The sequence below is a fragment of the Vicia villosa genome, linkage group LG4 (genome assembly GCF_029867415.1).
Source record: "Vicia villosa cultivar HV-30 ecotype Madison, WI linkage group LG4, Vvil1.0, whole genome shotgun sequence".
Taxonomy (NCBI): Eukaryota; Viridiplantae; Streptophyta; class Magnoliopsida; order Fabales; family Fabaceae; genus Vicia; species Vicia villosa.
The window spans coordinates 167,584,538-167,609,319 of NC_081183.1; the positions used below are offsets into that span (position 1 = coordinate 167,584,538).

The 24,782-nt window shown below is 30.8% G+C and overlaps 2 protein-coding genes and 1 pseudogene across 2 annotated transcripts; 1 reads left to right on the plus strand and 2 right to left on the minus strand.

The window, feature by feature from the left end:
• Window positions 1–5,965: 5,965 nt before the first annotated feature.
• Window positions 5,966–8,447, minus strand: LOC131600194 (multiple organellar RNA editing factor 2, chloroplastic-like; annotated as a pseudogene).
• A 2,131-nt stretch (window positions 8,448–10,578) lies between these two features.
• LOC131600195 (cyanate hydratase) lies at window positions 10,579–12,572 on the minus strand. Its single transcript, XM_058872390.1, has 4 exons — window positions 12,216–12,572; window positions 11,982–12,053; window positions 11,036–11,144; window positions 10,579–10,891 (listed from the first exon to the last, which is right to left on the minus strand). Exons 1-4 carry the CDS (start codon window positions 12,482–12,484, stop codon window positions 10,844–10,846), a joined length of 498 nt encoding a protein of 165 aa, XP_058728373.1. The 5' UTR covers window positions 12,485–12,572; the 3' UTR covers window positions 10,579–10,843.
• A 3,682-nt stretch (window positions 12,573–16,254) lies between these two features.
• Window positions 16,255–21,641, plus strand: LOC131595808 (protein NRT1/ PTR FAMILY 5.2-like). Its single transcript, XM_058868288.1, has 4 exons — window positions 16,255–16,446; window positions 19,355–19,572; window positions 19,697–20,262; window positions 20,613–21,641. Exons 1-4 carry the CDS (start codon window positions 16,326–16,328, stop codon window positions 21,529–21,531), a joined length of 1,824 nt encoding a protein of 607 aa, XP_058724271.1. The 5' UTR covers window positions 16,255–16,325; the 3' UTR covers window positions 21,532–21,641.
• Window positions 21,642–24,782: the final 3,141 nt, after the last annotated feature.

A 24,782-nucleotide genomic window follows, 5' to 3' on the forward strand; every position in this document is an offset into this window, starting at 1 on the left:
ATAAATAATTTTTTAATAAAAAAATTATTATGGGGATTGTTAATTTACATTTAAAATAGTATTTAATTTTTAAAAATTAACTTTAGTAATTGAATATTAATAACCAAGAAATATAATTTGAAATAATTTTTATTTTAAGATACAATATTTTTTAAGAAAATAATAATAATTTTAGTTTTAAAAAATTATTTTAATTAAAAAAATTTAAAATATACTTGAAAAGGTGTGTTATTAGATAAAATACAAAAATGTGTGTCAGTTATCATTAATTTTAATTTATATGATTCAAAATATTATTATATTAATATATGTATTAATGAATTTTATACAATTAAAATAATATTTCCACAATTAAATATTAGAAAAAGTATTCGTTATTGATGTCATTTCACAAATATATGTTATCAATGTAAATAGGAGAAATATATATATATCTACGGAAAAAAATTGTATTATGTATTCAATTATAACATACTACTATTATTTATACTACTATTATTTATAGTCAAATTCTATTGATTCATATATTTTTTGTAAATATACCTAAACAAAAATAATAATTGTATATGTGAAAAAATTTATTATTGATCTAAATATTTTTATATACGAAAAATGGTATTTATGATCCAAAAAAATTTATTCAAAAAAGTTATACGGGAAAAAAATATTATTGATCTAAATATTTTTATGTAAACAATATCTAAACATAAATAATATTTGAATATGGGAAATATTCTATTAATGATCTAAATATTTTTATATATGAAAAATGATATTTATGATCCAAAAAAATTTTATTAAAAAAAATATATGGGAAAAAATTATTATTGATCTAAATATTTGTATATACGCAAATTTACAATTGATTCAGATATTTTTGTAAATGATACCTAAACATAAATAATATTTGTATACGGGTAAAAAATTTATTATTGATCTAAATATTTTTATATACGAAAAATGATATTTATAATCCAATTTTTTTTTTAAATTTTGTTTTTGATTTAAAATAAATATAGTATGTAAACAAATATGCGTACCAAACCAGAACCTATGCGCATACACGAGTTTATTGCTGGTGAAAAGAGAATTTTTCAAACACAAATATTATTATTAAAAGAGCCTTACATGGACCTTAAAAATGCAAGATTCCTAAATTTAAATTGGGAATTTCTTAAGTAACCCTATAAATCAGAAAAATACTCTATATAATTTTTAAAACAGCCCTCAGATTTTGGAGATTTATTTTCGGACGCATCTTTTTTTGTTAAATGTTAGTTTGTTTCGGAGATGAATCTCCTAAAGTTTCTTCTACGTAAGAAATTCGAAAATGTATATCTGTATTTAGTGCAGATAGTAAATTTTGATTATTTTAAATTAAGTGTTTCTCAAATCAAATAGTTAGAAACTATACTATGATTCGACAATTCATTCAATACTTAAAAGATATACTATGATTCGACAATTCCTTCGATTAATGTAACCTTAAATTCTTGTAGCCTTTAATCTTTTTTATTGACACTCAAAACTCTCAAATTTTGAAACCCTCAAAATTTATCTTCAAGACTCATCTAAAATTTCACATGTTTCCTCGATTTTGTGAACAATCCAAACTCATGGATTTCTCTAATCTTAAGTTTATGATGATTCAATTATCTTTAACAACTTGAGCAGGAAATACTCCCAAAATCAATTGTTTGAAGGTGAAAACATTTTCAATATTTTACCTTTAGATGTTCAATTACACCCAATTGAAATCCCAATTGAAATCCGCGAAGAACCTACTATTTCAGAAAATACCTAATTTTATTCTTTGCTATTCGGATTTTTATGAAATAATTCAAAAAAAAATTGATTAAAAATTCAAAAAAATATGGAGGATATGAAAGAAAAGTAAATATTTCTTAATGAAAAAAGTGGAGAGTAATTGTTTTTGCAATGGTAGATAAAATAATGATTCAACATTGTAATATATATTTTTATTAGATGATTTAAACTAACATTTAAAATTATTTACATGAATCCAAGTCATCAACACAAGTTGGGTTTCATATTTTAGACTTATGATTTGATTCACATATACTTAGTTCAAATTTCATGATCCAAGGCATCTAATAAAGTGATTTGAATCACATATATTTGGTTCGAATATCATGATCCAAGGCAACATGATTTGAATCGCGTGATTCAAATTATCTTCACAATGATTCAAATCAACTAAGTTGGCGGCAAATCCTTTGTTAAAACAAATGTGTGATTTTACTTAAGACTATGTACAATGGAGGTGTTGAAAAAATTATTCAATAGTTGAATAGTTGCAATGGAGTGTTGAATGAAGTGTTGAAAATGATGTGGATTAATTTGTGTTGAAAACATTCAACATGTTGAATGAGGAGGAAGTGAGGGTCACTATAATACTTTGTAAAATCTTATTGGTTGTTGTAATTGTTTAGATTTTATCTCACTTTAATTATTTGAAACTAGTAACAAACACGTGCATACCCACGGGTTCTGTTCGATTACGCGAATTTGGATACATAATTTATTTTAAATAAAAATGTTAATAAATAAAAAAATTTAGATAAATAATTGATTATTTCGTATATAAAAATATTTAGATCAATAATAGATTTTTTCCCGTATACCATTTATGGATTAAAAATATTTAATCATAAATACAATTTCTCGTATATAAAAATATTTAGATCAATAATAGATTTTTTTTCGTATACAGACTTCATTTTTGTTTAGGTATCATTTACGAAAATATTTGGATCAATAGTAAATTTCGTATATAAAAATATTTATATCAATAATAAAATTTTTCCCGTATACCATTTTTGAATAAAAAATATTCGGGTCATAAATACCATTTTTTGTAAATAATAGATTTTTTCCGTATAGAAATATTATTTTTGTTTAGGTATCATTTACAAAAACATTTGGATCAATACTAAATTTTTTCGTATATTAAAGTATTTAAATCAATGATATATTTTTTCCCGTATACCATTTTTGGATAAAAAATATTTGATCATAAATACCATTTCTCGTATATAAAGATATTTAGGTCAATAATAGATTTTTTCCCGTATACAGACTTTATTTTTGTTTAGGTATCATTTACAAAAATATTTGGATCAATAGTAAATTTGGTATATAAAAATACTTACATTAATTGTAGATTTTTCCCCGTATACCATTTTTGAATAAAAAATATTTGAATCATAAATTACATTTTTCGTAAATAATTATACAAATATTATTTTTATTTAGGTATCATTTACACAAATATTTGGATCAATATTACATTTTCGTATAAAAAAATATTTAGATCAATAATAAATTTTTTTCCGTATACAGTTTTGGATCAAAAATATTTGATCATAAATACCATTTCTCATATATAAAAATATTTAGATCAATAATAGATTTTTTTTCCCGTATACAGACCTCATTTTTGTTTAGGTGTCATTTACAAAAATAATTTAGATCAATAGTTGATTATTTTCCTGTATACCATTTTGGAATAAAAATATTTGGATCATAAATATAATTTTTCGCAAATAATAGATTTGTTTCTATATACAAATATTATTTTTGTTTAGGTGTCATTTACAAAAATATTTGGATCAATATCAAATTTTCGTATATAAAATTATTTAGATCAATAATAGATTTTTTGGCCTATTCCATTTTTGAATAAAAAATATTTGGATCATAAATAAAATTTTTCGTATATAAAAATATTTAGATCAATAATAGATTTTTTTTCCCATATACAAACTTCATTTTTGTTTAGGTATCATTTACAAAAAATATTTAGATCAATAGTAAATTTCGTATATAAAAATATTTAGATCAATAGTAGATTTTTTCCCATATACCGTTTTCGAATAAAAATTAGGGTTAAGTATGCTTTTGGTCCCTATAAATATTTCAAAATTTATTTTTAGTCCTTATTGAAAAATGACATATTTTGGTCCCCATAAAATTATTATGCACGTAGTTTCATTCCCTACTGTTAAAACGACGTATATTTTTAAATAATTATTTTAGTCCTCGAAAAAAAGAAACTCAAAATTTAATTTCTATGTCAAGATTTGTATTAATTTTATCATTATATTTTAAAATTTTAAAAGTTCATATTTAATTCTTCTCATTATAAAATATTCTATAATTTGGTAAAGAAATATTTTATAATGTTCTAAACACGTATACAAAAAAATTATTCAAAAATATAAAATTTTAAGGGTAATTAAACAGTTTTTAAAATTTAAAAATATAACAGGGACTAAAACTGCATGCATAAAAATACTAAAAATAAAATTTGAGATATTTATAAGGACCAAAAACATACTTAACCCCAAAAAATATTTGGATAATAAATACCATTTTTTGTAAATAATATATTTTTTCCGTATACAAATATTATTTTTATTTAGGTATTATTTACAAAAATATTTAGATCAATATTAAATTTCGGCATATAAAAATATTTAGATCAATAATAGATTTTTTGAATAAATTTTTCCCGTATATCATTTTTGACTAAAAAATATTTTGATCATAAATATCATTTTTCGTAAATAAAAAAATATATATCAATAATATTTTTTTGTGGAAGAAAGAAGTGAGAAAGTGATGAAAGAGAGAAAAAATAGAGAATGTAGAGAGATTTGATAAGTTTGATAAAATATATGAGTTGAATTATTTTAATAATAAATTTAAGAACTTTATGGTGTAAAGACCAAAAAACCACAATTTTAATGTGGTGGCAAAAAAATAAATAAGGATATTTTTGACTTTTCCACAGCCATTACTTTTCTTATATTATTATAGATTAATTATTTTATCTTAAGTTAATTTTTTTATTTATTTTCGTTTTCATCAAAATTTATTATTTTTTCCTCTATAAATAGAGACTTGGTTTATTAGATTTGGACACGAAAAAAAATTGAGATTTTCCTCTCTAATTTTTCTATTTAACCTCAAGTAAAATCTTGTTTGTAGCACTAACAATCTTTTTAGTAAAATAGATCCCAATAATAACCTTTTAACACCCAAAATTCTACTAAAATATAAAATTAGAAAAATAAAATGCAAATAAGTTATTAAATTAGAAAAAAATTATTTAACTCTTAATTATTTTAATTTAATTTCAATTGATAATTATTATTAATATATAATCACAAAAACAAAAACATAAAAGAAAATATGAATATGAAATAAAAGTGGTGGGGTAGGATGTTGAATTTTATTAAACAGAAATCATTGTACTGAGTAAAAGTTGAATGAATATTGAATTATTAGGTGGAAAAGAGAGAAGATGATGTGGAGTGTAAAAAGTAAAAAATTAGGGTGTTAAATCCATAAACCATTGTACATAGTGTAACATTCAAAAACTTAACATGAATTTGAATCACTTTATAAAAAATGTCAATTTGAATCATTCTATACATGCCTGAAATCCATGATGTAAAAACTCATATGATTTGAATCATATTACCGCGTGACTTGAATCTTACTATACCCTAGTCATATATGACAAAATTATTTTGATGAATATAATTAAATTGATTAGATGTAAATTATAGCATATTAATATATTGAACAATACTCAATATAATGATAAGAGCCCTTTTAAGATTCAAGAGATTATATATTGAACAATACTCAATATAATGATAAGAGCCCTTTTAAGATTCAAGAGATTACCGTCAGAAAGAGTGACTATAAGAGTGGTTGAACCTAAGATGAGAAACCTTGCTCTACATAACATGAATTTTAATATTCCTCTCTCTAGAAGTATTTGTATATATGAGAGGTATAATCTTCTCCTTACAAATATTTGTATGCATGTATTTGTATACACGAGAGGTACTAGAATCTAATTTGAGTTATAATCTACGTAAGTATGATTCTATCAAATCAAATCTGATAACAATAAATAATAGTATATCAATGAAAACAACAACAATTCATACATCCATATTCTATGTTAGACATTTGGTAAGAGAAGTGATTAAGGACAAGGCATTTGATAACATAATAAAGTTTATATTCATATTGGTTCAACTACAAACATATCTATTTACCAATAGAACATCGAACAAATATATTTTAGCATGTAATTGCTGGACTATAATAGTTCAGCCTTCACTCTTTCAGAGCATGTCCTCTCTTGCCCTTGTTATCGAAAACTACCTCATCTTGTGTTTTCCTTGCGTCGGACATACCTGGTTCTATCATTGTATCTCGGTCTGTCTTGATGTCTTTGTGGCTGTGGCTCCACCCTTTTCTGTCTTTCAGGTGACCTCTGGACGATCTCTCCATTCACAAATAACTCAGCTATACATAAGAATATAAATATCATAATATTAGTCATGCAGCAGAAAAACAAAGCCAAATGGTCTTTATAATATATACCAAACTAACTATGGTAATGGATGGATTGCAGATAAACAACAAATGAATAGTATCAGAAGTGAAGAGTATAATATAATAAATTACGAGGTTTAGATTTATGTACAGATAAATGATTGTTCTGGACTTCTGAATTCTCAAACCAGAGAAACACTATTGGCCTATTGAAGAAGTGAATATGAGTGTATGTCAAATGATGTATCGAGTTCAATGATTATGCAGTTACACCATTTATGATGCAACAAAACAAGAGAGGAGAGAAAAATTATGCAAGTCCATTAACATTCAAAGCTAGACATTACTCGGCAAGAGTAATTAGCTTTTGCCAAGATGGGCTACTAAATATAGAAGAACGATAGAAAGAGCTATCCCAGTGTTACACTCCTGTAGCAATCACGCAAGATCTATTTATCTACAACTGGATGCAAGCCCCCAGTATTATTAAATGATAATGAAATAGAGAAAACCTTAAAAATCAAGTACAGTATGGACTGAAGAGAAGAAAAACCCAAATTACATCACTGAAGATGAACACAATGTTGAAATGAGAAATTTGTACAAGGAAAATATTGGAACTCTCATTTATCAAGCAGAAAATAGAACTGCATGTATAATGAAAGATTGATTGCAGGGAAATGTAATCTGGTTCGATGTATGAACTCTGATTATTCTGCAACTATGTGATTGATGAGGCAACGAACAAAACAAGATAGGAGAGAAAATATGAGGCAACTAAATTAATATAAAATAATGAAATGACATTGAACGATTAGATAATAAATACGTACTCAACTAAACTCCAGTACCAGAGTCTTCACCAAATACTTATTAGGCCATTAGCATTCAAAGCTAGACATTACCAAGAACAAGTTATTACTTAATGGGTTATGGGATAGCCTTCTATCTCCACACCACATAGTAAATAAAGCACAAAACAGTTAAAGAAAGATATTTGATGCATCTCCATACTCCATACATATAAGCCAAGCCTAGTATGCAGGGCTTAAAAACGCAATTTGGCCTGTGAGATCAAGGTTTTATGTCTCTAGGGAAGCAATGCAGCCACAATTGATGCTGCTTGAGCTACACTTGATTGCGATTTTCTTAGAAATCAAGTTGATATACACAAATAAAAGTTGATATACACAAATAGATGTTAAAAGGAAAGAGAACCAAGTGCTCAATAATTAAACCAAGGTATCGTTAGATTCTCACCACCATAGTCCTTGTTTTCGGGATCAACATATGAATCTGGGAGAACAAACAGAACTCCAGGCAACCCTAATGAAAGAAAAACAAATATATGTCAAACACAAACGCAACAAAAAGCAAGCACAAACAATAATGACACAAACATTTCCAAACACAGACCTTCCAGCTTATTAGATGTCTCCTCATCAATTTCACATCCAAATCCAAAATACCTCTCACATGAAACATTGTAAATCTTCTTCTTAGCTTCCTCTTCACTAAAAACAGATAAGAAAAATTCAACTCAAACAATACTAACAAGTAACAACAACAACAACCATTGTCAAAACCCAATTCGATAAAAGATAATCAATTCCTAAGGGTTAAAAAAAGGAGAGAAATTTCACCTTCCAAGGACCTTAGCGAGGGTTTGAACGTAGCAATCAATCATTTGCTGTTTATTGGCACCTTCACCACCGGGTTTATCCATAACGATAAGCCAGTGTTCGTAGTCACAGCCAGGGAAGAGTGGGGCCATGTCCGTGGGTGGGCGCTCGCTGAAATTGGAGTTTCCTGAGTTCAGTGGGGAGTAGGTGGAATTTCCGGCACGGTTCAGTCGGCATCGGATGGTGGTGAAACGGGAGGAATAGGATGGAGATGCTTGAGAGGGGAGGCGGGAGGAGGAAAGGAGACGGTTAGGGGGGAGGAGAGAGGAAGGGAGGGTGGAGAGAGAAAGAAGTCTTGCCATGGTTTCCGTCGTGCACAAAGCAAAAAAGAAGAAGATGAGGTTTAGTGGATATCAGGGTTTTGAGAAATGAAAGAAAATAAATAAATAAATCTCAACTTCTTTCTAAACTGCAGTCTACATTATTTTTGTTAGGGTACGTTTGGTTTTAGCAAAATGTAGTTTTTTTTTTTTTAATTTTATTTTATGTTAGATATGATAAGTGGTTACTTACCAATTCTCAATTTTAGTCATTACAATTAAGGTTTTACTTTTTTTTATTTTAAATTTTGATATCCAACCTTAGGGTCAACTAATAAGAGAACTAATATCATCGATTATTAGTGGAAATCCTGTTTAAAACTAAAATAAAATTTTGTATAAACTAATCCAATATAAAAATTATTAATAACTAATCTGATTCGAACATGAAACTTTAAAAACAATACATTTTCAAAACTTTAAAAATGCTACAAATTTTTATATATTTTCAGAATTAAATTAATGAATTTCAAATAGTTCTAAAAAATAAGTTAATTCATTCTTTTCTTCTCTTTTTTTCAATAAAAATAGTTATAGGCTCAAAACAACTTAATTTTTTGTGAATGTCAATTTTCTCCTGCATTTCTATATTTGTAAGAGTAAATGATTATTATTAATATACTTTTCATATATATGTAACATACATATATTTTCTATAAATTTAATCCATATATTTTTAAAAAATAATACAATATTTTTTTTATCTCTTCCTTTTTTTCAATTCATGTCTATTTTCCTATTATATTAATGCAAATTTTTTTTCTCTCTCATATCGGCTTTTATTTTTATTTTTTTACTTATTTTATAAATTAATACTTTGTTTTTATATATATATACAAATTTATTGAAATTTCGTTTAATTATATCGTAATCAAGAATAGATGAAATGTTGAAGATGGTTGTCACGTTAGAGTTTCGAAATAAAAATTATATTTTTTCATTAAACAGGTGGAGATATCTGCAAAAGATTAGTGTTTCAACACTAAAGCCAATATTTAAAAGAGATGGAACTTTGCAAGTGTGTGTAAAAGATTACATAGATATGTCGGAATCACACTTATATACAAAAAGTGATTAGAAGCATTCTGAGTTTGTCTAGCATGGAATGTTGGCAACTATTAGATAAGATCAATAGTCGTGATAAAGAAGGAGGTTGTGGTCCTATGCAACAACAAGAAGCAAAAGTCCACTTATACGTCAAAATGAAGTTTTATATGTTGAATTAGGCCTATGAGTTGGATCAATCTTAACGGGTCTTTGCACAAGTGTTTGTTTTCTAAGATGTGATTCAACCTTTCTTGGATCATTTCCTTTATGGGTAGACCTATGCGAAGGTGTTTCAACATTGGTGTGCATATAGTTGTTCTTCCATTTGTTTCATGTTTTGAGAAAGTTTGTTAATTTTGATTACCCTCCCTCTAGGGTTAATTCTCCTTGAAGCAAGGTCGCAAGTTCTTTGACGTATTTATGGATAAATTCAAAACCTTAAAAGACAAGTACTACTATTATTTTGTTTCCCACCTCAATCGTGCCACTTACAAAAGTCTCTAGATGATTCCAAGAGAGGCCTTTGATGATGAAGAGATTACCCTATGGAAAGGCGGCGGGTTAGCTCTGAACATACAATTTCTAGCAACTTTTTCAATCTTGTTGAGTCCGGAGAGAGAAGTGTATTCTTCTCCAAAGTACTCCTGCTCTCCCCCGGTCCTCCCTTTCCACCATGCACAAATAAAATTCCTAAATTTTAGACGCAAGATCATTTTTTTCTCGAAGGCCCATGAAGTATATCTACAATGACTTATGTTGACGAGGACACGAAGCTGAAAGGGTCCTTATAAAGACCTGGAATAATCTTAGATGTAATTAAGAGATTGATTCTGGGGATGTCAAATCACCTAAGAAGAAATTTTGGTTTATTGAAACTCACTTCCTACTTGAGGGGAGAACCAGAGAGGAGATAAAAATAAAACTTTATTTTTAAAATCATTAAACTTTTGAACTCTTACTTACATATAGTACTAAACAAATAAAACTTTAACAGAGATTTTAAAACTACAAAAAAAAACTATATATTTTCTTTGTAATGAACATATTTAACCCTTAAATCAGTGATAAATGTATTCTGAACCTTTCCCGAAAGAAAGAATATAATTTAAGGAAGAAAAAAAAAATTACTTGCTTAACATTTCCACATATACTATATGAACGATTGCACATTTTATTAAAAAAATAAAAAACACAATACAAAGTGCACCATCACAAGTATCTTTTGTCTTAAATTGACATCACAAAGGTAGCAGAAGTGCCATGAAATCCCAAAGCCATACACAATTATAATGTCTATATGGTCATGGTTGGCTACTTCTAATTATTTAAACCTTATTGTTTTATTTTTATAAGTAGAGTGATCAAATGCATCTTGTGCATGAAGATTTTGATGCTGGTCTAGGCTGAAGATACTCACTGTTTCACCAGTGGCCTTGTTCTTGAAACCATATGCTCTGTTTTCTGTTCACAGAAGAAAAGTTTTGACAATATTACATAAAATTTCGGTGGCTTTTTTTCCGCAACAAGAATGATGTTCATCTTAGAATTGGTTGGAAGGAAGAGGTTGCAACAAAAATATTTGTAAGAATTTAAGAAGCAACTGACCTGCTCTGTATGCGGCAAATATTTTCCGTCAAATGTTACTACCACGCGTTCCTTCCCATCAACTCCTTTAACTTTGTCAACTGAGCAGAAGAAATCTATTGCCGACATGCTAAACATAAAATCAACAAATACATAAATAACAGGAAAGAAAATCTTTGAAGTTAATATTTATAGAAAAAACAGTATGATTGATGAATCGTGTCATTCTATCATAAATTTAGCAGAGAGAAAAAAAATCTTCTGTTTATCATCATGAAGGATGGGCATGATCTTTTTCTCTTTGAATAAATTGTCTTTTCATCAAAACACAATAGAAATAAGCCAAGATATACAATGATCTCTCTGTAAGTTCCTGGTTATTTTATATATGGGAACATTCCCCGAACTCGCCTTAATAATTAATACTAAGATGCTGAATCAAGGACTTTCTTAGCCCATCTTAAGCACTAATCATGCAGAGCAAGTATTTATCTAATCCATACTCACATTTAGGCAAACTATTAATTAAGTACTTATAATACAAGCACTTTTCATATAAATGCATACCTATAACAAGAGATAAAATAAAATCAAACTGCTTTATACAAGTTATAAGCTCTTTTCATAAACTATTCCGAAGAGCTTATGTAAATAAGCTGATATGGACATGTCATGCCATAAGTTGTTTCCATATGCTCTTCCAAACAATCTCAATAGTTTTTATACCAGTGAATACATAAGTTTAAATAAGTCAATTTAAATAGGCTAGTTTAATTTACCTCTACTCTATAGTACCGACACCTCTACTCTAATTTAGTTTAAACATGTGTTATTGTTTGACACCGACATGTTTTTATAATTATTACCTATATTGATGTCAATGTCGGTATTGTGTTTCTGGTGTCCGTGTTTCACATATTATCACATGTTTTGGAGAAAAATGATGTTTACATAAAGCAAAACTTACATCCCATCACCATACTCCTCGTTGATTATTTCTTTGATGCTCTCCCCAAAATGCATAACAGCTTCATTCAACCTACGAAATACAAGATCACGAAAACCCACAAAATATTAACCCTAACCCTAGTTTTCAATTTCAGGGATTTAATTAGATTCCGTAACAAATCTTAATCGGTAATTCAATTTAATCTAATAATAATAATTTAAAAAAAAAAAAAGTGGGATTTGTGAAAAGTACCTGTAAATAGTGGGGTCTTGGATGATATTAGGGTCATAAGACCTCAAAGGTGGTTTCATCATCTCATCGACAAGTTGTTTGGGCAGGTCGGGCAGTGCTGCCTGGAGTTTCGGGGCAGTTTCAGGTTTGAGCTGCGCTTGTCTTCGGAGAAGCTGAGCAACATAGACATTGGTGAGTCCTGTTTCCTCTGCTAACTGAGTATAAGATTTACCACAATGGTGTTTCAAATGTTGGAGTTGTGACACAATGCTTGCTTTGTTCTGTTCCATTTTGGTGTTTGATGCTATGAGATTAGCTGAAATGTTGAATTAATATGAGCCAAGTTCTTGTCGTGTCGTATGGTGTTATATCACTTAATCTATTATTGAGTGAGTGGGTTTCCTAAATAAAGAAGAGAAATCTAATTTGTCTAGCCGCCACAAGAAACAAGTATGATTGATGTCTAGTAGCCACATTCATTATAGTTTTAACCACTATTTTATCAAACAAGGTCTTATGGTATCATGTCATGTCTCTTAATGTGTTAATTACATTGAATTCCGGAACCAATTCATTGATAAAAATTGTTCTGCACGAAAATAAGATGATGATCAAATAAGTTGGATTGAGTGTTGTGTCAAGGTTGAGCTTTGAATCCGATGCGGTGGATGAAGTTAATTTGCAAGATTAGCACTCTAATTAATGTAGGAAGTGAATAATAAAATGTCAAATGGAGCAGAGTGTACTTGTGATTAACGCGTTAATCCCATTTTTATAGAGACATTTTTTGGCCACTAAAATGCGAAAAAAAGGGGTGTAGTGTGCGGGAGACCGCAGGATGAATCAAACAATCTTTGTTGGAGTTCCAGCTGGAGTCACGCGTAAGGAACTAGTATGCTTCTTTTTTTGTTGTCTTTGTCGTGCTTTGCCTTTTTTGATGTTGGGCTTTGAGTTTTACTGGGCCCAGACAATCGACCTTAAACAGTTGCCTTCAAGCCCTTGTATTTTTGTTTGAAAAAGGTAAGGGTTTTTGAATAGATGTCGATGAAAGGGACAATGACTGACAAGTGTCTCATACTTCTGATGGTCATTGCATGATTTCCCTAGGGTGCTATAGTGTCAACTCAATAGTCATAAAGAAATGTCAACCGTTAGTAGTGGGGAATGATCATGTTCACTCAAACCATTCGAGGAAATTTATTGGGTCTTTGAAGGGGCTTCGCTTTCTTTGGTGACCTATCTATTTACCCTCTTGAGAAATTTTTCTCTCTTTCTCTTCATAACTTTAGGTATTCTCTGGGTGTGTAGTTTGATCAGATAACTAAAAAAATTCTAGTGGTAGATTCAATCCTTTGCATGTTCACTTCCATACTCCTACTTCCGAGTAGACATTTGATTTTGTTCTTCTTTCATCTCCATTCCTTCCGAGTAGACATTTGCATGATATCAATATTGCTTAGAAGTAAGATTCTTGTAAGAAGATCGTGGAGTATCCGAACTTTTGGTTTTAGTAGGGTTATTTTGAAGGAAAAGCTTATTTTCTCCATGGAATTGGTTACAAGAGAGTTTAGAGCCACATTTCATTTGAAGTTCTTGAGTTCTAAGGGTGTTTCAGGTTTGTAGGGTGTTCTTAGGAAGGGTGTTTCAAACATTCTTCCAAATTGTTCTTTATAAATTGTTATCTTCACATTCTTTACTGAGGATATTTGGATTTTTCCAAGAATGTTCAAGTTGGTGTAGAATTCTTGTACAAGATCTGAAAAGATTCTATTAGGTTCCTTCGTGAAGAATGTTCTTAATGAGAATTGACAAATGTGAGAATATGGTTTGTATCCTCTCATGAAGGTTTCGTCCATGAACCATGGCTATGATCCTTTTCTCCAAAATCGCCTTCTTTTTCTTCATATTTATTCATCATTACAGCTATGATGACATCTCTTTTTTGTGGTGGTATTTTGGGCTTGTTAATCTCAATTGGAAACATGACATATGCGTTATAAACCATGTTAAATAGTGTTTTCTTATTAGTACACATTATGGCTATTATTCAAGTAATTTATAACTACTAATATTTTGAATATAGATAGTAACAAGAAGATAAAAGTAACCTAAGAACATTTGATTGAGATGGTAAAAGTCTATTCCAACTAAAACAAAGGTCTTGCGTTCGAATCTATCGTTGAACATACAACAATGTTAAATTAAATCTCTTGAAAGAAAGCTTTGTTGCCTATGTAACATACATAATTGTTAATCATTGTACCAATGAGATTTTTATCTTTTTGCGTGACTTTTCACCACTCTTAATCAACTTGAAAATTTCTTATTTTGGTTTTCATTTGAAAGGATCACGTTTATCTCTTTTTGAATTCATAACTTCCTTCCGATGTGTCATGAGCGAAAATATTCATAAGGAAAAAAAAAGGGAATCATGGAAAGTTAGAGGGTGTGAAAATGTGAAATGATTTGGTGAAATATTATTTTCTTATCTCTTTGTAGTGATCCGGGAGTACTAGATCGTTTATCTTAATACTTTATTTCAAATCCTCCAAATGACTTTGATGTCATACTTTCATTTACATTATAGTGAAACTATTTCCTGAAAATTTCAAGTATTGTTTTGCAATTCTATTTCCGACCTTGACAAAATGTTACAAGACATGGACAACATCTTTGAATTTTGATAAAAAATGGTTTTGAGCCGTATTCATTTATTCGAATGGAACTATATTCTCTTTCCCTTCCAAAAAAGCTCTACTACTTAATTCAAACTAGTACTTTACCCCGTGCGATGCACGTGTTTAGGCGGGATTTTGGTGTAAAGTTGGCGCCTAAACATGAATTCTGTTTTAATATATTAAAGATTCGTAATTTTACATATAAAAACCATTTATTTCATAAGCAAAACAGTACTAGAAAATATATATTTGGACATAAAAAATAGGGACAACTAGAGCTGTCAACATGGGATACCCGACCCTAAACGGGCCGGCCCTAGCGGGTCCTGAGCTTTTCAGGGCTGAGCCAAAAAGGTCCTTTGTAATATGGATTCGAGGTTTATTACCCGAACCCGGCCCTAGATGGGCTTAGGGCTATCCAGCCCTAAAAGGGTTTTTTTATTTAAAAAAATTAAAATAAATCTCCTTAATATTTATTATAAATAAAATTAAAAATCATGTTATTTTAAACATAATACATTTTTAAGTACTGTATTATCTCTTATAAATACTATAATGTGTTTCTAAATACAATATATGTCTAAATTGTATAAAATAATACTTGAATATTTATTATAAGAGAAAAACTAATATACTACGATGAAAAAATGTTGATAATATTAATGTATAATATTTAAAAGAGAAAGATTGAATAAAATAAAGATAAAATTTAGTGAAGTGAGAAAAATCAATATGCTATTTCGGAGTAAGATAATATAAATATTAATATATATTTTTTAAATTTATAATTATGCGGGCCTGATCGGCTACCCGGACCCATATGAGCTAGTCCTAATGGGTAGCGGGTTTTTAAGGCTGGACTAAAAAGACCCTGAAAAATATGGGCTCTAATTTTAAGGCCAAAGCCCTATAATTTTTCGAACCTAACCTATTTTGACAGCTCTAGGGACAACCATACTTGGCGCATATGCAAAATATATATAAATTATATATAAATTATATGAGATAAATAGTATACATAAATGTGTACCAAATTACATGTTCAAATAACACAATTCTAAAAAATAAAAGAAAAACCTATGTACATTATTAAGTGCATGATGTAAGTGAAATAGTCATGTGAGCAAACTAAATATTTTGAAACACAATTGTTTAGTAAGATATACATACAATAGAATATTTGAGCAAACTTCTATTCCACGTATTGTATATTAGTACAATTTTAATAAACCCCGAGTCATAAAAAAATATCATTTTAATTAGTCCCTCAATATTATGATAAGCCAAACAGCAAAATTTTATTGATGTTAATCAAATTCAAGAATATCATTTGGCCTCTGGAACATGAAACCGTCACTATAATTATTATTTGCATGTATATAATTTTATTGATGAAACAAAACAAAAAAAAAGTAATATTTGTTTTTTTTTTGTGATCTTCCAAAAAATAACTATGCCAATGGAAGAGAATAAGATTGTGAATGAGTACACACAAGATGGAAGTATGGATCTTAAAGGAAAACCTGTCCTCAGATCAAAAACAGGTGGTTGGAAAGCTTGCTCCTTCCTTGTTGGTAGCTTCTACCTCTCTCTCTCTTTTTTTATGCACACTTTTAAAATTACACCAGTCCTATTTACAGTAATATTTTATTAAAATAATAATAATTTAATTTAAGACTTTTCCAAGAGGTTCATATTGAATCCGAGAAGATTCTCATAAAATTGATAAATAAAATTCAGACGTAAAAATATATATATTTTTTGGGTTAAACTAAGTCACAGATATTTGACAATATGTGGTAAATATTGAACTAAAATGAGTGACAATTTCCTTTGGGAACAAAAAGAGTCACAAATTTACAATTTTACTGATTTTGTTTTAGAAACATTCTCTCGTTTAATGCACTAAAGAGACAACAATTTTTTTTATTTCAATAACCAATTTGAGAGTTCATTGGATTAAAATTACACAAAAAAATATTGCTTTTATATTTTTTGTTAAGAAGAAATTATACCGATAAGATCATAAATATCAAAGAATTTATTGTAGTCAAAGTAAAAAAATCATAAGTATAAATGACAGTTATTTATATTTTTTTCTGCCTTTCACGACTCCCATTGATAAATATACGTTTAGAAATTGTGTATTTTAGTATCTCATGTTGAACCCGTCATATTTTAAACTAAAATGAAATCACTATATGTGAGATATTGGATCGAACTCTAGTATGGTCGAAGGATAGCTTCTTGGTTCGACAGGGTTAAGCATGAAGTCGAAGGTTGTTCACATGCTTGTGTCGAAGATGCTAGGGTTGTTAGCATGTTAAATTAGGTTTTAGTGTTTAAACCCTAATTTGTTAAGTTAGTTTGTTTATTAAGTTGGCTTGTGTAATGGGCCTTGTGGAAAAAGCCCATTAGTTAGTATGTTAGGTTTTATTATAAATAGCATACTAGTCTCTCATCATTGCTAAGCAGCAAATCCTAATTTAGGGTGAGAGAGGTTATTTGTTATTCTTGTAAACTTGTAATCTTGTTTTAAGAGAAAGTAAAAGAATAGCAGTTATAACCAATTCTTGTGTTTCTCTTCTTCCTTGTCCTTTATTCTTCCCTTGTATTATACTTTGTTCTTGGCATTGAATTCACAACACTATATATAGGTAATTGCTCCATAGAACATTAGTCGAAATGAAAGAGTGAAGAAATTGATTTTCATAGAGTTACAAATAAACTATTTATAGTGATTTATCGTAATTTGAGTCAACTAAGAGTAACTTCAATGAAAGTTTCCATCCCGGCAAACCGTTTTTCCATTTTGTGAACCATTGGAGTTGGCCACCGTAGCCAACCGTTGCATCACAAAGTAACGTTGCACCAATATAATAAAAGGATAAAAATTGAAGTTGTGGGTCATTTAATATTAAAATAAAATTGTAAATGAATAAAATATTAATAAATAAAGTAAAATTGTGGGATCTAAAATGAATTCTTCAGAATTGCATCATTGAAGTTAAAATTTGATGAGTTGCTTTAAAATGATGTGTCTTAATGGGTCCACAAAGAATCAAAAAATGAATTGCACAATTGGAGATGCTCTAATTAACTAACAATGCTAGCTCATAATCCACGTGACATGTCAGTTACAAAGTTGAAACTAACTCAACTAATTTTCTTTACAGAATAACTTGCATAGCAAGTTATCTTTTGAGCTATCAAAGATTGTTCACTACTTTTCATCTTATGAGCTTGGAAATTATATGCAAGGCAGATTACCTAACACATGTTTGAGCTAGATCATGAAGAAGAAATAAGATCTATTTCAATTCTTTAGTGGAAGTATCAAGGGTCCGATACTCAACTTTCAGCAGATGAGGAGTAAATGGTGGTTTATTTCTTTGACTTTCATAAAATGAGGGAGTGGCCAATGAAGAAGAAACTATCAAGTCTAAGTGTAGCTTGACTGTAGGGTCTAATGGAGTACTTGAAGGCTTACAATTATCCATTCTATAATCAATAAGCATTTCAAGAAAATATTTCTTTGGGTGATTGAAATGCTTGAAAGGAATGTCTTTCTTCAAGCCCTAGAAACTATTTGAGTGTCATAGAATCTTAATGCAGAATTTAGAATGAATAACACTTTAATGTGATCAAAGTCTACAAGAGAGGTGGTATGGTATAAAGAGATTATGGGTGACTGACAAAGATATTCATCTAGATAAGTAGAGGTAATTTTAGGCCTCCTTAAGGTTTTTTGAGGAATGAGGTCAATTTGTGGTTATTCATCTTTTCTTTTTCTATAATGGGCAAGTCTTGGTTGGTTAAAGTAGGTTGGGATTGGTCATGAATCTCGGGTTCATAAATTACAAGAACACATGTAGAAGTTTTGAATTGGTTAGACAATCCTTCATCTATTATTATTGTGTATAAGGGATTTCAAAATCATAACGATCCATAGTTTTAGAAAACGATGATGTTTCTAGAATGAACACTATTAGGCATTTTATTTACAGAATGTGCAGCAGTAGATGAACTAATTCAAAACATCATCGTGGCAGTTACAAAATTGAAACTAATTCAAAACAAACTAAAACAAATTCAACTAATTTGCTTAACAGAATAAGCTTCACATCAACTTATCTTATTATCTTGCAAAACTTGGTTAGCTTATTGATTTTCTTCTTCTTCTGTTATATTTTACAAGTGGAAATTTATATGTATATAATCTAATAAGTTTGATTGAGTGAAAGCATGTTAAATCCGTAAATAGAACGAACATTGATAATTTGTATAAAGGAAGTAGTAAGGAGAAATAAAGTAGGTAATTCCTAGTTCAATTGATAAATACTGATATTATTAGGCTGGTCACTATTATTCGGGTTAGAATCTGAGATCTCAGAGTTGTATGCATGAATTCTTAGTAATTATTTTCATTTCATTTATATCATAGAAAAAGGAGGAGTGAAATTAATTAAATCTGTCCTGCAGTTTATGGGATATTTGAAAGAGTAGCTTACTATGGAATATCATCAAATTTGATCCTATATCTTACAAAGAAGCTTCACCAGGGAACTGTTACCTCTTCCAACAGTGTCAACAATTGGGTTGGAACTGTTTTCATCACTCCCATATTAGGTGCTTATGTTGCCGATGTTCACCTTGGACGCTATTGGACTTTTGTCATTTCATCTCTAATATATTTATCGGTACGCATTTCACCTTACTCTTTTATTCTTTATTAGAGTGCTCGCAGACTGATTTGATTCGGTTTCAACAGAACCTAATGTCCAAATCGATAAAAAACTACAATGAATTTTTATGATTTTATAGGGTATGTGTCTACTTACACTATCAGTTACCCTTACATGTCTAAAGCCACCAAAGTGTCATGAAATGGACGTAACAAAATGTGAAGAAGCTTCCACATTACAGCTAGTTGTGTTCTATGTTGCACTCTATGTAATAGCAGTGGGAACAGGTGGAACTAAACCCAACATTTCCACCATTGGTGCTGACCAGTTTGATGATTTTTACCCTAAAGAGAAGGGACTTAAGCTCTCATTTTTCAACTGGTGGATGTCATGCATTGTCATGGGGTCATTATTTGCATTCACAGTTATAGTTTATATACAAGATAATGTGAGTTGGTCTCTTGGTTATGCTCTTCAAACTATTGGGTTTGCAATATCAATCATCACATTCTTGGCCGGCACGCCTTTCTATAGACATAAATTAATTTCAGGGAGTCCTATTATTAGTATTGCTAAAGTCATTGTGGCAGCTATAAGGAAATGGAGTGTAGTTGTTCCTCAAGATCCTAAAGAATTATATGAGCTTAGTTTGGAAGAGTATACCAAGAAAGGGAAATTCAAGATCGATCCGACTACAACATTCAGGTATAAGTTCTAGCCTACTTTCTCATACATTTGATGTATAGTTTTACTATGAAATGTTGATTGTTGTATTTTTAAAAGGAAAGTGATTCATGTACACCCCTTTTTCGTACACTCGTGCGACAATTTAGGGTTTAGGGTCGGGTTAGCTATGCGAAAAAATGTGGCTAATTCAATTGAGTTGATGGTTATTTCAATTCACAATCAAAATTGCGGTTAATTCAACTATATGAATAAACCACATTTTACAACGTGAATTGAACTAATCATCTGCTCAATTGAATTAATCATATTTTTACACATGATTAACCTGATGTTTTTTTATCGGCGCTGATTTACAAATACATGTGTAGGTTCCTTAATAAGGCTTGTGTGGACACTGGTTCAAGTACTAGTAATGAGTGGAAGATATGCCCAATAACACAAGTAGAGGAAACCAAACAAATCCTCACCTTAATCCCCATTTGGGTTGCAACATTTATTCCAAGTGCAATGATTGCACAAATGAATACACTTTTTGTTAAGCAAGGAACTACACTTGACAGAGCCATAGGAAACTTCAATATTCCTCCATCAAGTTTAAACGCAATCACAATTTTGACGATGATTATCACGTATATACTCTACGAACGTTTCTTCGTCCGGATTATGCAGAAGTTGACTAAGAATCCAAGAGGCATTACTCTCCTTCAAAGAATGAGCATAGGATTCATAATCCATGTAGTGATAATGATAGTTGCATATACGGCCGAAAGACACAGACTTTGTGTGGCCAGAGAATATGGAGTAATCGAAAATGGAGGACAGGTTCCATTAAGCATATTTGTTTTGGCTCCTCAATTTGTACTAATGGGAATAGCTGAAGCACTCTTAGAAGGTGCAAAAATCGAGTATTTCTATGACCAAGCACCAGAAAGCATGAAGAGCCTTGGAGCTTCATATTCCTTAACTACCACTGGCATTGGTAGTTTCCTCAGTGTTTCTCTACTCTCAACAGTTTCACACATCACCAAGAAACATACTCAACAAGGGTGGATTTTGAACAACCTTAATGCTTCTCATCTTGATTATTACTATGCATTTTTGGCAATACTAAATATCTTGAACTTCATTTTCTTCACGTTTGTTTCAAAATCTTATGTCTATAGAGCTGAAGTTTCGGATTCTCTAGAAGTGCTTGAAACAAGGCTAAAAGAGAGGACAACAACAGGTTTTAGTGTCAGAACTGATGTTAAACAGTTAGATGGTTTGGGTGATTGGAATCCTCATTAGAAAATACTTTAATTTATAGGGTGTTTTGAATGTAACATGCATAAGAATATATTTGTAAAATGTAATATAGCTTGACAATTATGTATGATTTTTTTTTCAACTATTTGCTAAATCATTCAAATTAATCATTATATATCAAAGTTCAGCCTCCTCATACAACAGTAACCTCCAACTTAGGAAGTTAATCACGGCCAATTGTGTCGCGATCGCGGCCGTACCATGGGGAGTGGCAGCTGGCCAAATGCGTACAACACTGTCGCGGCTGCCAAAGATGGATTTCATGAGAACAACAAGACAGATGTAGCTGCTGTCGCAGAGTTTCGTGCCCGCTACAATGAAAATGGTTTTAAAAATAAAACAAAAACATGGACAGGGAAGCCTGAAGAGGGATGGTGAAGAAAAGTTGAAAGATCACAGTACTAACCGGCACAGTGGCGTGTTTGAATTACAATGATAGCTGCTAGGTTGAACAAAAGGGAGTAACTCAAACATTGTAATTTTGATTTATGATTTCTTGCATAATAAGTAATTATATGCATAGTATAAGTGATATAGCCCTTTAGCAAATAGGAATGTGTTAACAACCCATTGTACCAATCAAGCAATACCTTACCCTCTGTCACCACCATGTTTGTCACCATAGTTGAATTCTCAGCTTGTCTCTGAATCTCATTCCTCACTACAATTATTTTTGAAAAACTCACTAAAGATAATTTTCATCTATGGCGACAACAAATAGAACAATATATCAATATTTCACTGAATTTGTTGTTTGTCTAAAAAATTCCAATGAAATACTTAGATGTGGATCGTAACAGTAAAATTGAGTGAATGATGTTTAGAATGAATGAAGCAAATGATTCATTCAATTGAGAGAGAAAACTCAACTAGCTTTTATAGATTTATATAGATGCTAGCTGCAGTTACAAGTCGGTTAAGATAACAAGCTAACAAACATTCTAACTAACCAAAACTAAAAACCGGGTAACTTATTCAGTAAGTCAAGCTACATTTTCATCTTCTACTCTTGTTAACCCTCCCCATCCCACCACACACACAAGCTGGAGGGTGGGAGATATCCACAAGGCCAAGCTTGACTACTAATGCATGAAATGGTCGAGGGTTGGAGGCTTTGGTGAATATATACTCATTTTCGTTTCTGCAAAATATCCGACCATTCACGGCACTGCACGAGCGCACCACTGCTCCCGACGACTTTTTCGCCGCTGTAATCAGCAGAAATCATTGTAATCAGCGGAGGGAATTGTAATGTCTTTAGTGTTGTCCGGTTGATCGATGGCAGCGACCCGTGGTTGTCGTTGTTGTTCTCTTGCCTTTGTACGGCAATCAGCTTCAATGTGACAGTAATGTTTACAATAGTTACAACGAATACCATGATGTTGTCCACCCTTTCCTCGGGTTAGTCCACCACGACCATGATAATGGGAAGTAAGAGCAGATGATTCAGTGGAAGCTGGAGTGGAGCGCGGTCCAAAAGCGTGAGGTGTAGCCAAATGCAATAGTTGTTCACTAACTGCTTCATAGTTAGGAACATTGGATCATGATAAAATCTGGTTTGGGACGGAATCAAGCTTAATGGTAGTCCAACAAGTGTCACGATCATGAAATACTTACTTTGTTGTTCAGCATAAGTTGTTGGATCTTTGGTAAATGGCATTAGGATTGTGAAATTTGCCTTTAACGCATAAAGCTTACTCAGATAGACTTACATATCCATTTTCTCCAATTCAAAGCAGCCCATCAACCATCATCATCTGTCGTTGTTGCTCAGTTGGGTAATCCTATAGCCTCTGTATCTACATCTTCTCTTAGTCCTCGAGTCCGTGACTCTTGTGCCTCTGATCATATGATTGGTAATAAATCCCTTTTATCTCATTTGTCTTATTCTGATTCTTTGCCTTCTGTCACTGGGGCTGATGGTTCTAAAATCAAAGTTCAAGGCCTTAGTTAGGCACACCCACTTCCAAACCTGTCTTTGCAGTTTGTTGTTTACATTCCCAGTTGTTCTTTTAATCTGATAGATGTTCACAAGCTTATTCGTACTCTTGACTGTTCAGTCATTTTAATAATAATTTTTTTTATGTCTAGGATCGACATACAAGTCAGACGATTGGAGCAGGAAGTGAATCTGGAGGATTATACCATCTATCTCCACAGTTGGCATGTGGTTCGATTGCTTCTCAAGACCTTACAAATCAACGTTTGGGTCACCCTAGTCTTAATAAAATGCGTCTTTTAGTTCCTGATTTTTTAAAGCTTTCATCTATTGAGTGTTAGTCATGTCAATTAGGCAAACATACCTGTAGTACTTACTGTCAACGAGTAAAAAAATGTGTTGCATCATCTTTTGCTTTAGTTCATTCTAATATTTGGGGTTCTAGTCGTGGGAAGTCTACCTTAGGATATTACTATTTTGTAACTTTCATCGATGATTTTTCACGATGTACTTGGTTATTTCTAATGAAAAATTGTTAAGATGTTTTCCATATATTCCAATAGTTTTATGCTGAAAATAAAAAATCAGTTTAACACTTCCATTAAAATTTTACGCACTGATAATGCTCGTAAATATATGTCATCCTAATTTCAATCTTTTTTAACATCACATGAAATTATTCACCAATCATCACGTGCTCATACATCACAACAGAATGGTGTTGCTGAACAGAAGAATCATCATTTAGTTGAAACCGCACAGACTCTTTTACTTCACCACAATGTACCTTCTCGTTTTTTGGGTGATCCTCTCCTGAGAGCCTGTCACCTTATCAATTGAATGACTTCACCGGTCCTTCAAGATCAGATTCCATACTTTATCTTGAATCCACAACATGGCCTTTACCTCCGCTTCGGGTCTTTGGTTGCACATACTTTGTTCATGATTTTAGTCCAAATAAAGACAAACTCTCTATCAAATCTCTTAACTGTATTTTTCTAGGCTACTCACATATACAAAAAGGATATCATTGTTTCTGTCCTCAACTTCAACGGTATATTGTTTCCTCTAAGCATGAAAAACCTTAACATCAGCTTTGGGCTTCTTGTCTAATCTCACCGCTCGACGTTGGAGTGTGTATAACTAGGCTTGGGGTTGCTCAACCACCCGTTTTCTGCGAGAATTTGTTGGAGCTACTCGTCCAACCCGTAGCTGGGAAGACTCTGTCGCACCAGCCCTAGCCCGAGTTGTCGCTCTATCAGTGATCATGCCGACAATGGTCATGTCCTTTCCC

Excerpts from the sequence above, each read along its gene's own strand:
- LOC131600195 (XM_058872390.1), bottom strand. The coding sequence starts at position 12,484 with ATGGAACAGAACAAAGCAAGCATTGTGTCACAACTCCAACATTTGAAA. Across the intron at positions 12,054-12,215 it reads CAAGACCCCACTATTTACAG|GTTGAATGAAGCTGTTATGC; the intron begins GTACTTTTCACA and ends TGTATTTCGTAG. Across the intron at positions 10,892-11,035 it reads ATTTGCCGCATACAGAGCAG|AAAACAGAGCATATGGTTTC; the intron begins GTCAGTTGCTTC and ends TTCTGTGAACAG.
- LOC131595808 (XM_058868288.1), top strand. The coding sequence starts at position 16,326 with ATGCCAATGGAAGAGAATAAGATTGTGAATGAGTACACACAAGATGGA. Across the intron at positions 19,573-19,696 it reads CATCTCTAATATATTTATCG|GGTATGTGTCTACTTACACT; the intron begins GTACGCATTTCA and ends ATGATTTTATAG. Across the intron at positions 20,263-20,612 it reads GATCCGACTACAACATTCAG|GTTCCTTAATAAGGCTTGTG; the intron begins GTATAAGTTCTA and ends ATACATGTGTAG.